Genomic DNA, 14,109 nt, shown 5'->3' with positions numbered 1-14,109 from the left:
CCCATGGTAACTCTGGAGGAGCTGCAGAGATCCACAGCTCAGGTGGGAGAATCTGTCCACAGGACAGCTATTAGTCGTGCACTCCACAAATCGGGCCTTTATGGAAGAGTGGCAAGAAGAAAGCCATTGTTGAAAAAAAGCCATAAGAAGTCCCGTTTGCAGTTTGCCACAAGCCATGTGGGGGACAAAGCAAACATGTGGAGGAAGGTGCTCTGGTCAGATGAGACCAAAATTGAAGTTTTTGGCCTAAATGCAAAACGCTATGTGTGGCGGAAAACTAATACTGCACATCACCCTGAACACACCATCCCCACTGTGAAACATGGTGGTGGCAGCATCATGCTGTGGGGATGCTTTTCTTCAGCAGGGACAGGGAAGCTGGTCAAAGTTGATGGGAAGATAGGAGGCAAATACAGGCTTGAGACTGGGGCAGAGGTTCACCTTCCAGCAGGACAACAACCCTAAACATACAGCCAGAGCTACAATGGAATGGTTTAGATCAAAGCATATTCATGTGTTAGAATGGCCCAGTCAAAGTCCAGACCTAAATCAAATTGAGAATCTCTGGCAAGACTTGAAAATTGCTGTTCACAGACGCTCTCCATCCAATCTGACTGAGCTTGAGCTATTTTGCAAAGAAGAATGGGCAAAGATTTCACTCTAGATGTGCAAAGCTGGTAGAGACATACCCCAAAAGACTTGCAGCTGTAATTGCAGCAAAAGGTGGTTCTACAAAGTATTGACTCAGGGGGGGCTGAATACTTTACCACGCCACACTTTTCAGTTTTTTATTTGTAAAAAAATTAGAAAACCATGTATCATTTTCCTTCCACTTCACAATTATGCACCACTTTGTGTTGGTCTATCACATAAAATCCCAATAAAATACATTTACGTTTGTGGTTGTAACGTGACAAAATGTGGAAAAGTTCAAGGGGTATGAAAACTTTTGCAAGCCACTGTAGTTTGGCAGTAGACTGGCGCACAGCTCCAACAGTCCAAGTTGGAACCTGATCTTGGTCGCTGCTGTGGACATTCAGTAATTTTATGTTCAATATTTTTTTTAACTAAACTAACATTGGGACTGCCATTCCATATACCTCAAATTTGTAAGGCAGTCTTTTATGTGATACTTTGACAAATTATTTTTTAAGATGTGTAAATAATATCCACTGCATTCTCTTCAGCAACTTTCTGCTACTTTAACAATAAAACATTCAGTTTACTGATTTACTGGTATTTGATAGGTGAAGGAAATGGGCAGTTATTGTGTAAACAAGTCCTATAATGTCAGCCATACAGTTTGTTGTCGCTTCTGAAGACTGAATTGTACTCATTGCACACATACTTTTTACGGATTATGATTGTTAGGTTGTAATGTAAAGTAAATGGCATCAAAGGTATAAGGAGAATGGAGTTGAGAGGGCAAAATAGATAGAATAGAATAGAATGCCTTTTATTGTCAATCAAACAGACAAATTTCATTCCTGCAGTCATGACATTACAAATAAAACCCAAGACACACACTTAACACAATTTACACAAACATCCATCACAGTGAATCTCCAACACCTCCTCACATCAGCCATTAACAAATGGCAGACAAGGTCCGATGGGCCAAATGGCCTAATTCTGCTTCATTAATAGTTTTACCTTTTGCAATTTTTTGAAACAGAAGTTCTCAGCATGTTGCCATTAATTCATGTGTTAATAAAAATCAAAGCAAATTCATGTCAACCCTTCCATGACTCTCTGCCTCTGTGTAGAATCAGCAGCAATACATGGAGCTTCGCTTTTTATTGAATTAAAAATACATCAAAAGATCTGGGGATGTTAAAATTAGACCTTGCATCTGGTAAGTATCTACAGGCATCTTAATGCTTCAAATTACCATAGAAATCTTAAAATCTGTTATTTTAGTTATTTACCAATTTACAAAGATTTACAAATAATAGCCTTGAAATACAATTGATACAGTATTACATTACCATTTAAAGCTAACAAGAAACTGAAGAACATTTGTATGAGTTAATTAAAAAAAGTACTGACAATCGTACAAAAGCATTTTAGGATTTCCTTAGGTTGGGCAAGCAATTAAACAGTGATACAAGGAACCGCAGATGCTAGAATTTTGAGCAAAATGCAAAGTTCTGGAGTAACTTAGCGGGTCAGTTAGCATCTGTGGAGGGAATGGATAGGCGACGCTTCAGGCAAGGACTCTTCCAAAGCAGTTGTATGATTTTTTTATTTATTTATTTATTTATTTATTTTAATTTTATTTTTATTAGAAGTACGGTAAATTACAATCCTACACAACACATATATCTTAATACATTTTTTGTACCGCTTCATTTTTTTTGAGCTTTAAGAAAAAGGTAGAAGTAAGGAAAGTAAAGAAAGTGCAAGAGAGTCGTGAAGTGCAAGAGTGTTGGGAAAAGAAAGCCCCTTAGGAAAGAAGTTAGAGAATGAAGTAAAGTGAGAAAATAGACCCTAGAAAAGAAAGAAAGAGAGAATAGAAACAATCGCTGTATTATAACATTAAACTCCGCAGAAAGGGGACTAACAACCAAGTCTGTTTTTGTTGTTTTACCTCCCGTTACCAGGTCCTGATACCACTTATTTATATATTTGTTTTTTTTTAAATATTTGTTGTATGAATTGACTGCATACAGATTAACAAAAAGTTTGGCATATTCCTCAGTCTATTATTAAAAATAAGCCTAGATCATTGATGGTTCAAAAGAGCAGCACCAGGCACACTAAACATGATGAGGCACTTGCCTAATGAAACTGCAATACTGGACTATTTGCCTGCTAAACGACAAAAGCGCCATACAATAGGCAGAGCTAAGGGATGTCACAACAATTGATCAGATCAAATATTTGCAGTCCTATCATATCTAGTTATGAACTGCGAGTAGCATGAGTGCTTAAACAAAGGTGAAACATTTGCAACCATGTTCAGCCAGAATTTAAAAAAACGCATCTTTGCTTTCTTATGAGATACATCACAGAAGCAAGATTCCAGTCTAATTACTGAAATACTATATTATGAAAATCTCACATCTAATGAATTCCTGAGTATGATTGTACCTAAGAAGTCCAGAACTTTGTTTGAATATGAAGTTGACCATATAGATATATCCTTTCCAAGATGTAAACTGCAGCAACATGAAGGTGCATTTCAGATCATTGTGTTTCAGAAAGGCACAGGATGCTGGTCTCAAAAGCAGATTGATGAGAGAAAAGGGAAAATGGGAAACAGATGACTAGGAAGATGTGTTCTCTTTTCCTGCCTTTTAAACATTGCAGGTCATTCCATTGTCCTGATTTTATAGAATTTTATTTCATATCTGATGAGCGACATAACTGCTTGGACTTGTTATGAATGTCAAGTTATCTGTCAGTTTTGAAGTTTAACAGCTTTGCTTTCATCAAGCAGAGGATGTAACTTTATGATTACTTTCCTGGCTTTTTATATTTTCTGAGTATGTTGCAGAAGGATATTGTTATTATATTTCATTTTCCAAGGACTTTTTTTTTTTTAAGCTACATGACGTAACCTGCTTGTCGTGGTTACTTTTTAAATTGTTAATAATATTAATTACACTTCCAGAGTCTTTTTCCTGCAAGTATGGCAATTTAAAAAAATCTATTAGAACATAGGACAGTCCTTTCGACCCACAATGCCTGTGCTGAACATGGTGCCAACACCAACCTTATCATCCTGCACTTAATCAATATCCCCCCCATTCCCTGCATATCCATGTGCCTATCCAGAAGCCTCTTAAATGCTACTGTAGTATCTGTCTGCCCCACAACCCCTGACAATGCGTTCTACACACTCACCACCCACTGTGTTAAAAAAAGCTATTTTTAAACTTGCCCCACTCATCTCCTTTAAACTTTGTTCTCACCTGAAACTATCATGTGATTTTGTTTTAACCACTCTATCTACTTGTGTTTCTACTTTCAGGGAGTTACAGACTTGGACCCCAAGATATCTCTGTATATCAATGCTGTTAAGGATCAAGCCATTTCCCCCTTACATTTGTCCTGACAAAGACAACACCTCACACTTGCTCGGATTAAACTCAATCTGCCATTTCTCTGCCCACTTCTGTAGCTGATCTATATCCCGTTGTATGCTTTGACAGGCTTCCTCACAATCCATGACCACAATCTGCAAACTTACTAGCCAGCCTGTCTACATTTACGTCCAAGTCATGGAGGAACAGAGTCTACGGGCCATTTGGCCATCTGTTTTTTTTGTTCATGACATCAGTATTTGATAATAAAGCTAGAAAGAGAAATTTTAAGTAGCATTTAGGGTCACATTTTAATCTAATGATAATATCACTGTGGACCAGAGGCCTTTTCATTACAAACACAAGTATCACAGTAAGTGAAAGAGTAAGTAATACATTTACAGAAATGTATTATCTGAAGAAGGGTCCAGATCCCAAACATAACCTATCCAGGTTCTCCAGAGGTGTTGCCTGACCAGCTGAGTTAAACCTGCATCCGTAGTTCCTTGTTCCTAATAATCTACTTTATTGGATAATCACTGAATCTTCCTGGTCCTGCTCCACTCTTGTAGGATATCTTCAGCCTTGCTTAGCGTTGCATCCTCCTGAAGATTTCAAACACAGGAAAATAATTTAAGCAGCTTCTATGCAACCCATTTTCTTAAATGTATCTATTGCTTCTCTTAATAATATGATTTGCAATACATTCTGAATGTTCAGATTAAAGGCGTTTTCAACATATAATATGCATCCAATAGTGTACAGGGCCTTTCAGTTGAGGGCAATGGGTACCAAGGAAGTATTGCTCAGGAAGGGAGAGGTGGCATTAGTGGGGAGAGAAGGCATGCAGAATCGCCCCTTTTCCACAATGCTCGTCTGTAGTGATGTTTGTTAGGGATGTACTTTGCAATTAACTGTAAACCTCATCTGCTCTTCTTTGTTATGTAATAATAAATTTTATTTATGGGCACCTTTCAAGAGTCTCAAGGACACCTTACAAAAATTTAGCAAGTAGAGGAAAAACATGTAAGCGGAATGAAATAAATAGTAGAGACATGACTAGTACACAAATTAAAGACAGAATTCAATTCAAAACACAATACGAGGCAATTCAAGCACAGATGAAAAGGGAGGGGGACGTGGGGCTAAGGATAGGCAGAGGTGAAGAGATGGGTCTTGAGGCGGAACTGGAAGATGGTGAGGGACACGGAATTGCGGATCAGTTGGGGGAGGGAGTTCCAGAGCCTGGGAGCTGCCCTGGAGAAGGCTCTGTCCCCAAAACCGCGGAGGTTGGATTTGTGGATGGAGAGGAGACCGGCTGATGTGGATCTGAGGGACCGTGAGGGTTGGTAGGGGGAGAGGAGGTCAGTGAGATATGGGGGGGCCAGATGGTGGAGGGCTTTGTAGGTGAGGACCAGGATTTTGTAGGTGATCCGGTGGGAGATGGGAAGCCAGTGAAGTTGTTTGAGGACTGGAGTGATGTGATGCCAGGATTTGGTGTGGGTGATGAGTCGGGTGGCTGCGTTCTGGACCAGTTGGAGTCGGTTCATGTAGGTGGAGCTGATGCCAAGGAGAAGTGAGTTGCAGTAGTCCAGTCGGGAGGAGATGAAGGCATGGATGAGTCTTTCAGCAGCGGGAGGTGTGAGAGAGGGTCTGATTTTGGCGATGTTGCGGAGGTGAAAGAAGGAGGTTTTAATGACATGGCGGATGTGAGGCTCAAGGGAGAGGGTGGAATCAAAGATCACGCCAAGGTTGCGGGCCTGGGGAGATGGGGAGACAGTGGTGCCGTCGATAGTTGGAGTGGGGTTATTGATTTTGCTGAGTGTGGATTTGGAGCCTATGAGGAGGAATTCTGTTTTATCGCTGTTGAGTTTGAGGAAGTTATGTTGCATCCAGGTTTTTATAGCTGACAAACAGGAGTTGATATGGGAGGGGGGGGGGGGTTGTGGGGGGATTTGGTGCCGAGGTAGATCTGGGTGTCATCAGCGTAACAGTGGAAGTCCAGGTTGAAGTGGCGGAGTATCTGACCAAGGGGGAGGATGTAGATGATGAAGCGGAGGGGGCCGAGTACGGAGCCTTGGGGAACGCCTTGAGTGACTGTGGCTGTAGCAGAGGTGTGGTTATGGAGAGATATGAAGTGGGATCTGTTGGAAAGGTAGGAACAGAGCCAGCTGAGTGCAGAGCCTTCAATGCCAAGGTCCCCAAGTCTGGTAAGCAGGATGTTATGGTTCACTGTATCGAAGGCTGCACTCAGGTCGAGGAGGATGAGGATGTTGAGGAAACCAGTGTCAGCAGAGGTGAGGAGGTCGTTGAGGACTTTGAGGAGAGCAGTTTCTGTGCTATAGAGGGGGCGAAAGCCAGATTGGAGGGGTTCGAATAGGTTATACGCAAGGAGGTGGGAATGTAGTTGTGACGCAACGATACGCTCCAGGGTTTTTGAAAGAAAGGGGAGGTTTGAGATTGGGCGGTAGTTAATGAGAGAGGAGGGATCAAGACCAGGTTTCTTTAAGATTGGTGTGACAGCAGCAGTTTTGAAAGCGGAGGGGACAATTCCTTGGGACAATGAGGAGTTGAAGAGATTAGTGAGGCAGGGGCAGAGAACGGGGAGGCAGGACTTCAGCAGGGGAGTGGAGAGAGGGTAGAGGGAGCAGGTAGTGGGTTTGGAAGAGCTGATGAGTTTGGAGATTTCAGTAGGGGTGACCAGGTCAAACTGGGGGAGGAAGCAGTGTGGAGGAGGGGTAAGGAGGTCAGTGGAGATGTTGAAAGGAGGGGCCTTGGTAGGTGGTGGAGTAGATGCTGGGGAGTCGGGTACAGGGGATAAAGATTGATAGATGGTGCTGATTTTATCAGCGAAAAAGTGGAGGAATGAGTTGCAGAGATCCGGAATAGAGGTAGGGAGAGTGTTGGCTCGAGGCTTGAGGAGGTTGCCCACTGTGGAGAAGAGGGTTCGGTGGTTTAGGCAGTGGTCGGTGAATATGGAGGAGAGGTAGGCAGATTTTGCAGCAATGAGGGCATCTTTGTAGGCAGTGAGGTGGAGTTTGTGAGCTTCATGGTGGACTGTGAGAGATGATTTATTTGCGAGTCGTTCAAGTCGGCGACCAGTCTGTTTCAGCTTACGATGTGCAGGTGTGTACCAGGGTGAAGATGTGTTAAAAGTTACGGTTCTTGTTTTGAGGGGGGCCAGAATGTTAAGGGAGGTAGACAAGGTGCAGTTGAGGTTTGTCAGATCATCAGGTGAGATATGGGTTGAGTCCAGGGGGAGAGTGGTGGAGAGCAGGTCAGAGAGATGGTGGGGATCGATGGATTTTAGATTACGGAAGGCGATTTCTCGGAAGAAGCGGGGGCAAGGTGTCGGAGAAGGGATGGTGAACCATATAAGCTTATGATCAGAGAGGGGGAAGAGGCATGGATGGAGGTCGAGTACCGGTTGATTTGTGGAGCAGACCAGGTCAAGGATGTGACCTTTGTCATGGGTGGGAAAGGTGACGTGCTGAGTGAGAGAGAAGTTGTCAAGTAAAAAGGCGAATTCAGATGCGAGCTTGCAGGTGGGGGAGTCCATATGAATATTTAAGTCACCAAGTAGCAACAGACGTGGGGAGAGGGATGAGGCAAGTGTGAGGAGTTCAGTGAAGTCAGATAGGAAGGAGGGGTTTGGTTTAGGTGGCCGGTAAATGAGGATGACTGTCATGGAGGAAAGGGCTTTGAAGGCGAAGAATTCAAATGATGCTACTGGGGGGGAAGGTGAGTTCAGTGATCCGAAAGTTCTGGTTGAAAATAACAGTGAGGCCACCTCCATGGCGGGAGGGGCGGGGTTTAGAGATGTAATTAAATCCAGGTGGGGATACAGGTAGCAACATGTACCGTCCTATAAAATGTTTCAACATCCAACGCTAGGTTTTCTGTTTACCTTCATATCTGACATGCAGTAGCTCCAACACACTACCAGCACTGCACTGAATTTCATGCTTGTCTTTGCATAAGAACTGGAACACACGACTTTCTAATTAAAATACATCCAAACTGGATCTAGTATGACCTGTTCTATAATCTTAGTCAGGGCCACTAGAGTTGTGGTGTTCTCTCAGTAAAGTTTGTTTCTATGCAGGGAAATACATCCAATAGTATTTAACTGGTGGAAATATAATGCTTAGAATTAGCATATTTTTGAGTGAAGTCAGTAGAAAAATATTGAAATTGACAACAGATTTCAGATTCTTCACAAAACTGAAAATGATGGACTATCCATTACATATTACAGCATTAAAGGTGCAGCATCCAAACTATGCAGTCTTAAACTTCGATACAGCCTACAGCAATAAACAAATATATCAATATCCTCAGCAACTTCATAATACAACTCACCTTAACAAAACAAAATCGTATGAAATTTTGAAAGCCTTTTTTGCTATCAGTTGAGTAGAAAGCAGACACTGGAATCGTGGCCAAACCCTATGGAAAAACAGTGGCAGAAAATAAAATCAGCTGCGGTGCAGCAGATTTCACTGGACTGGTACCAGAGATGGTTGGTTTGCCTTACAAGAACTGATGATAGTCCTGAATTCTACAGAGTTTAGAAGATTACGAGATAACAGCTGTTATCAGGCAACTGAACGGTCCACTTATCAGCTAGAGTGTGGTCTTAAACACCCATCTATCTCATTGAATACATTCAAACTTTAATCAGACTTTAATATTATATCTTGCACTAAATGTTGTACCCTTTATCCGTGCATTGTGGATGGCTTGATTGTGTTCATGTATAGTGTTTTTTTTGACTGGACAGCATGCAAACAAAAGTTTTTCATTTTACTCAGTACACTTGACAATAATAAACTAAACTAAATTTAAAATTATAAAAATCTCATAGGGCTTAGCAAGCTGAATGAAGGTAGGATGTTCCCTCTGGCTGAGGAGTCTAGAAGCAGGGGGTCACTGTCCCAGTACCAATGCAAGTCCTTTGGGGCTAAAATGAGAAATCTTTCTTCACTCAGAAGACTGAGAACCCTTGGAATTCTCCATCCTTGGGGCCCATGGAGGCTCAGTCATTGATTGTATTTACGCTGTAGGCTGAAAGACCTCTGGTATCAAGGGGTGAAGCAGGGAAGTGGTGCTGTAGAAGATCAGCCATGATGCTGATGGATGGCAGAGCAAGTTCTAAATGGCCTACTCTTACCATTTCAATTTTTAATTTGTCAAATATGTATATTAAAACTAACTTTATGTAACAGATGTATCTGAAGGATAACCTTGTAGAACCTAATGAAAGACCAATAAAACATAGTCATTAGAAAGTAAAGTATTGGCGTTGACCATATGATCACTCGAGTCAATCATTCTAGATCATCATAGTCAATGTGACCTTCAGGCCAAAACCGTTACAGATGTTTAAGAAGGAACTGCAGATGCTGGAGAATCGAGGGTTACACAAAAAAGCTGGAGAAACTCAGCAGATGCAGCAGCATCTATGGAGCGAAGGAAATAGGCAACGTTTCGGACCGAAACCCTTCTTCAGACTGATCGGGGGCGGGGGTGGGCGGGGAGAAGAAAGGAAAAAGGAGGAGGAGCCCGAAGGCTGGGGGATGGGAGGAGACAGCAGGGGGACTGAGGTAGGGGAGGAGACAGCAAGGACTAACAAAATTGGGAGAATTCGATGTTCATGCCCCCAGGATGCAGACTCCCCAAACGGAATACGAGGTGCTGTTCGTCCAATTTCCGGTGCTGCTCGCTGTGGCCATGGAGGAGACCCAGGACAGAGAGGTCGGAGACGGAGTGGGAGGGGGAGTTGAAGTGCTGAGCCACAAGGAGGTCAGCTTGGTTATTGCGGACCGAGCGGAGGTGTTCGGCGAAACGATCGCCCAACCTCCGCTTGGTCTCACCGATATAGATCAGCCATGCATATCTATTGAAAATCTCAAGAAGATTTTGCATATCCTCATAGTGGACATAATATCTAACAGAAAGCTGCTCAGAAGAAAACATCTACATATATTCACATTCAGGAATAATTACAAATTTGAGTCAGCTACACTCCATTTTACAGCTCCCTACCTTATTGATTGTGAGCCACTTCACAAACCTATGATCATATGGCTGCTCGGTCTTGGTGCATTCTGGCAGGTCAACATCTGATGGAAAAATGCAAAAAAGTCAGACATTTCAGAAGACATAATCTGTCCAATTCCATCTTATCCTATTTATGCACGTGCAAAACTCACAAAACACATCAGTGGTGGCCAAACGTTCCTTGCTTGAGAAAGCAAAGAGAGAAACTACAAAACTCTGTTCCCAACATCATCTACTTTTATGACCATAATTAAGGTGCAGCTAGTCACCACTCTCATGCTCAAAGAATGCATGATTAAGGGAGAATAATACTTTAAAATAACAAAGCAGTTAGAACCAAAATTAAATTAAAATGGATATCTTGTTTCTATAGGAGTGTATTTCATGTGTGTTTCATAGAACAACATCTACCCAGCTATTACAGTTACCATTTAAAGCAAATTAGATCAACCTATTTAATAGCTTATGAAAGGTCCAAAGGATTACTCACTGACTTCTGAGATGTCGGCCATCAAGAAGTAGCCACCCTCAGGGATAATTGGCTTCAACCCCACTGAGGCAAGACAGGCAGCAAGGCGATCACGCTTCAATTGCAACTCCTTACGCAAACTGATGAAATAACTTTCTGGTGCTCCCAGAAGTTCAAATTCTTTCTCAAATCCCTCCGCCACTGCTTGCTATCAGGACAAAATGTAATTTGATTTTAGAAGTGCACTCCCATTCAATGCAGTTTTACTTAACATTTTAAAATCAATAGCTATTATTATATTGTGTCATACAACTGTCTTTACAACAAAACTAAAGATTGATCTTGGGAAGGTATGGAGGGAGCCAACTCTTATCTCCTTTAGAATTAACCAGTGATACATTTGGAATGCCGACTCTTGAAACTGCAACTCCAAGGCAAGAAGTATTATTAACTGCTCTACTAATGTGACCCGCTGATGAAAATAGAAGGGTAGATCTGACCCAAGCATCTGATTTTGCTCTTACTTACCTGTATACAGTTCTTCAAATTAATGTATACAGTTCTTCAAAATAATCCCTGAATGATTGTTATCCATTTTGTTATCTATTTTGTAATTCTACCCGATTATAGACTCCAGTTAATCACATTTATAGATATTTAATCATTAGGTCTTTGCAACTTGTATCTAATTACAAAACAAAGTGTTAATGGGCTCTTTTAGCATTAGAACAAAAATACATCAGATTGGGTAGTGTGGGTGGCGAGAGGCAATGAGTGAAAACAAAAGATGAGAGGAGTGAAATAAAAGATGGTTGGTGTTGGTTTGGGCAATGAGAAGTTAGAAATGTCATGTTTGGACAATAGTCGATGATCATCTGTCCTGAAGAAAGTTCTCAACCCAAAATATCGCCTATCCAATCCCTCCACAGATCCACTTACAAATGTGAAAAACAATGCTTTCAGTATTTCTCACCTGTGGTCCAGTAGTACAATGGTATATCGAGTTCTGATGGACTGTCTGTAAGTGTTTGATAATGTCTTTATGTCCAATAGCCCATCCAATCTACAATTAATTGTGTACAGAGTGATGTAAAATCTGTAACAGGACATCTGTCAGTATTTTAGAACTTCAAATGTAAATAGTTCTTAACATATTTTGTATTGAATTCCTACTTAAATTAATTCATTTTATTCCACAGGCATAAATAACATGCTTCATCACAAACTAAACTTTAAAGTTTCTAAATTAGCAAACTTGTGAAATGATTTTTAATCCAGTGTTAAGAACAGCTTCTTCCTCACTGCCATCAGACTCCTGAACCAATCACATCTTTCTCATCCCCTTCCTGCCATACACTCTCACTCTTAATTTTATTCTCATTCTGTTATTCAGTTATGCATAGTATAAATTTAATGTGAACAAGGAATCCCATTACAACCTGGTGTATATCGAGTTGTGAACAGCCACCCATAAGTAAACTTCACTAATTAGCTCCAAGGAGAGTTAATGGACTGTCCCACTTGGACGACCTAATCTACGAGTTTAGAAGACCTTAGACGAATTGAAAAAAATGTCAAGGTAGTGTTGACTCGCCAAAGTAAAAGATCTCCTACGACCCCCCTCGACCTTAGTCTTCCACACCTAAGACCAACTATGACAAGCTATGAGTGGAAAATGATCACATGATAAAATTATGTCATGTTTGCATTCCACCCATCACGACCTACTACGACCTACCTCCGAGTAAAAAGTATCAATTTTTTCCATGCCAACCTTTTTTTACTCATGGACATTTTTTATCAGGCGAGAAAAAACACCGCCACCTACTTGAGGCCACGAGTACGCGGAGACCACACATTTTTAAGGACAAACTGGCAAACTCGCCAATTAGGTCGTGAAAGTGGGACAGGGGCTTAAGTATGCTATTCAATTTTAAAACTTTCGCTAACCTCACCTTCCATCCTGTAGCACTGAATGTTTTTCCTCCACTTCCAACAGTGACTGTTCGCTCCCACATCCCTGGCATGCTGGCTAGGATTGCAAATATAAAAAGCAGCTAATTAGAGGTATAGCAGTGTCGAAAGAACAAAGGGTGAATATTGCATGTCTCCACGTCAATACGGTGCCTTAGTACATTAGCAGATTTGTATATTTGCATAAGTGTACTAGCAGAACCCAATTTACATCTGTGCAAACAGATTTTACAAAGAGTGCATGTTATTAGTAGGCCCTGCATTATAGGGGAATCTCAAGAAATATTACTTCGCTAAAATGTGGCAAATCAAGTTGTACTCGCCCACAGATAATTGGATCACACTTCATATAATTCATTGGTTCAAATCAAATACAGGAATTAATTTGCCTTTACAGAGCACGTTTAACTTAATACTACTCCAGGGAAGCAGGTGTAACCAGTCCCAGAACAGGAGAGAGTGGATGTGATAACAGAGAGATTAAAAGAGAAAGATTTATGGGTTTTGAAAAAGGCTGAAGAAATTCCAGAGCATGAATCGGGAGCTGAGGATTCTGTGTTTGGTGGGTAGGATGAGGACAAAGAAAGATGGATACTGCATAAAATCCCAGTGTCAGGAAGAGGTGATGCATTGCTGTGCAAGGCTGCAGATGTAGGGAAAGGTAAAGATCCATTTTGAAACTAATGCTGTGGTGGCTAAGACTCCAATGCAGAATAGCCAAGAGTATTGAAGTTGGAGGTCATGTTGCAATTGTAGAAGATGTTGGTGAGACCGCATCTAAAATATTGTGTTTAGTTCTGGGCATCATGTTATAGGAAAGATATTGTCGAGCTTGAGAGGGTTCAGAAAAGATTTACGAGGATGTTGCCAGGACTAGAGGTATAGGGAAGGGTTGAGTAGACTTGGTCTCTATTCCATGGAATGCAGGAGGATGAGGGGTGATCTAATAGAGGTGTACAGAATCATGAGAGGAATAGATCGGGTAGATGCACAGAGTCTCTTGCCCAGAGTAGGGGTATCGAGGACCAGATGACACAGATGATGGGGAAAAGATTTGATAGGAATCCGAGGGGTAACTTTTTCACACAAAGGGTGGTGGGTGTATGCAACTAGCTGCCAGGGGAGGTAGTTGAGGCTGGGACTATCCCATCGTTTAAGAAACAGACAGGTACATGGATAGGACAGGACAGGTTTGGAGGGATATGGACCAAGCGCAGGCAAGTGGGACTAGCGTAGCTGGGACATTGTTGGCTGGTGTGGGCAAGTTCGACCGAAGGGCCTGTTTCCACACTGTATCACTCTATGACTATGACTAAGTCTATGAAAGAAAGTGACCGCTAACCAGGTATTAATGATGGGGAAGGAGAGACCACTAAGAGACCACAGTGGAGTTACTGAATCTGCAGAGTGTGCTCCCACTTCAGCTTGAAAGTAAGGGGTGGCCCACAGACAGAAGCAGCAGATCTGTGGAGATGAAAGCAGTATATATCATGCAAAGTTCGGGTCAACCCAAAAGCCAGAATTGCCTCAGTAGAGAGGACACTTAAATTACTAAAGAACGGAGCTTGGTTGGAG

At 41.8% G+C, this 14,109-nt stretch overlaps 1 protein-coding gene across 7 annotated transcripts in view; it reads right to left on the bottom strand.

Annotated features, from left to right (window-relative positions):
* Positions 1–1,437: 1,437 nt before the first annotated feature.
* The window catches only part of LOC129711975 (kynurenine--oxoglutarate transaminase 3-like), a 31,019-nt gene continuing 18,347 nt past the window's right edge, over positions 1,438–14,109 (bottom strand). For 6 of the 7 annotated variants that reach the window (XM_055660061.1, XM_055660059.1, XM_055660058.1 and 3 more), the window contains 6 exons: positions 12,516–12,592; positions 11,534–11,623; positions 10,582–10,768; positions 10,077–10,153; positions 8,391–8,477; positions 1,438–4,633 (listed from right to left, as the gene is read on the bottom strand). In XM_055660061.1, coding sequence (XP_055516036.1) covers positions 4,565–4,633; positions 8,391–8,477; positions 10,077–10,153; positions 10,582–10,768; positions 11,534–11,623; positions 12,516–12,592 — 587 coding nt within the window. In that variant the 3' untranslated portion in view covers positions 1,438–4,564. The remainder of the gene's footprint in view (positions 4,634–8,390; positions 8,478–10,076; positions 10,154–10,581; positions 10,769–11,533; positions 11,624–12,515; positions 12,593–14,109) is intronic. The other variant, XM_055660063.1, reaches the window with a different exon arrangement.

This window comes from Leucoraja erinacea, chromosome 31 (assembly GCF_028641065.1).
Source record: "Leucoraja erinacea ecotype New England chromosome 31, Leri_hhj_1, whole genome shotgun sequence".
NCBI classification, from domain to species: domain Eukaryota; kingdom Metazoa; phylum Chordata; class Chondrichthyes; order Rajiformes; family Rajidae; genus Leucoraja; species Leucoraja erinaceus.
Note: the sequence above shows the minus strand (reverse complement) of the source record. Positions and strands in the feature narration are given on the sequence as shown.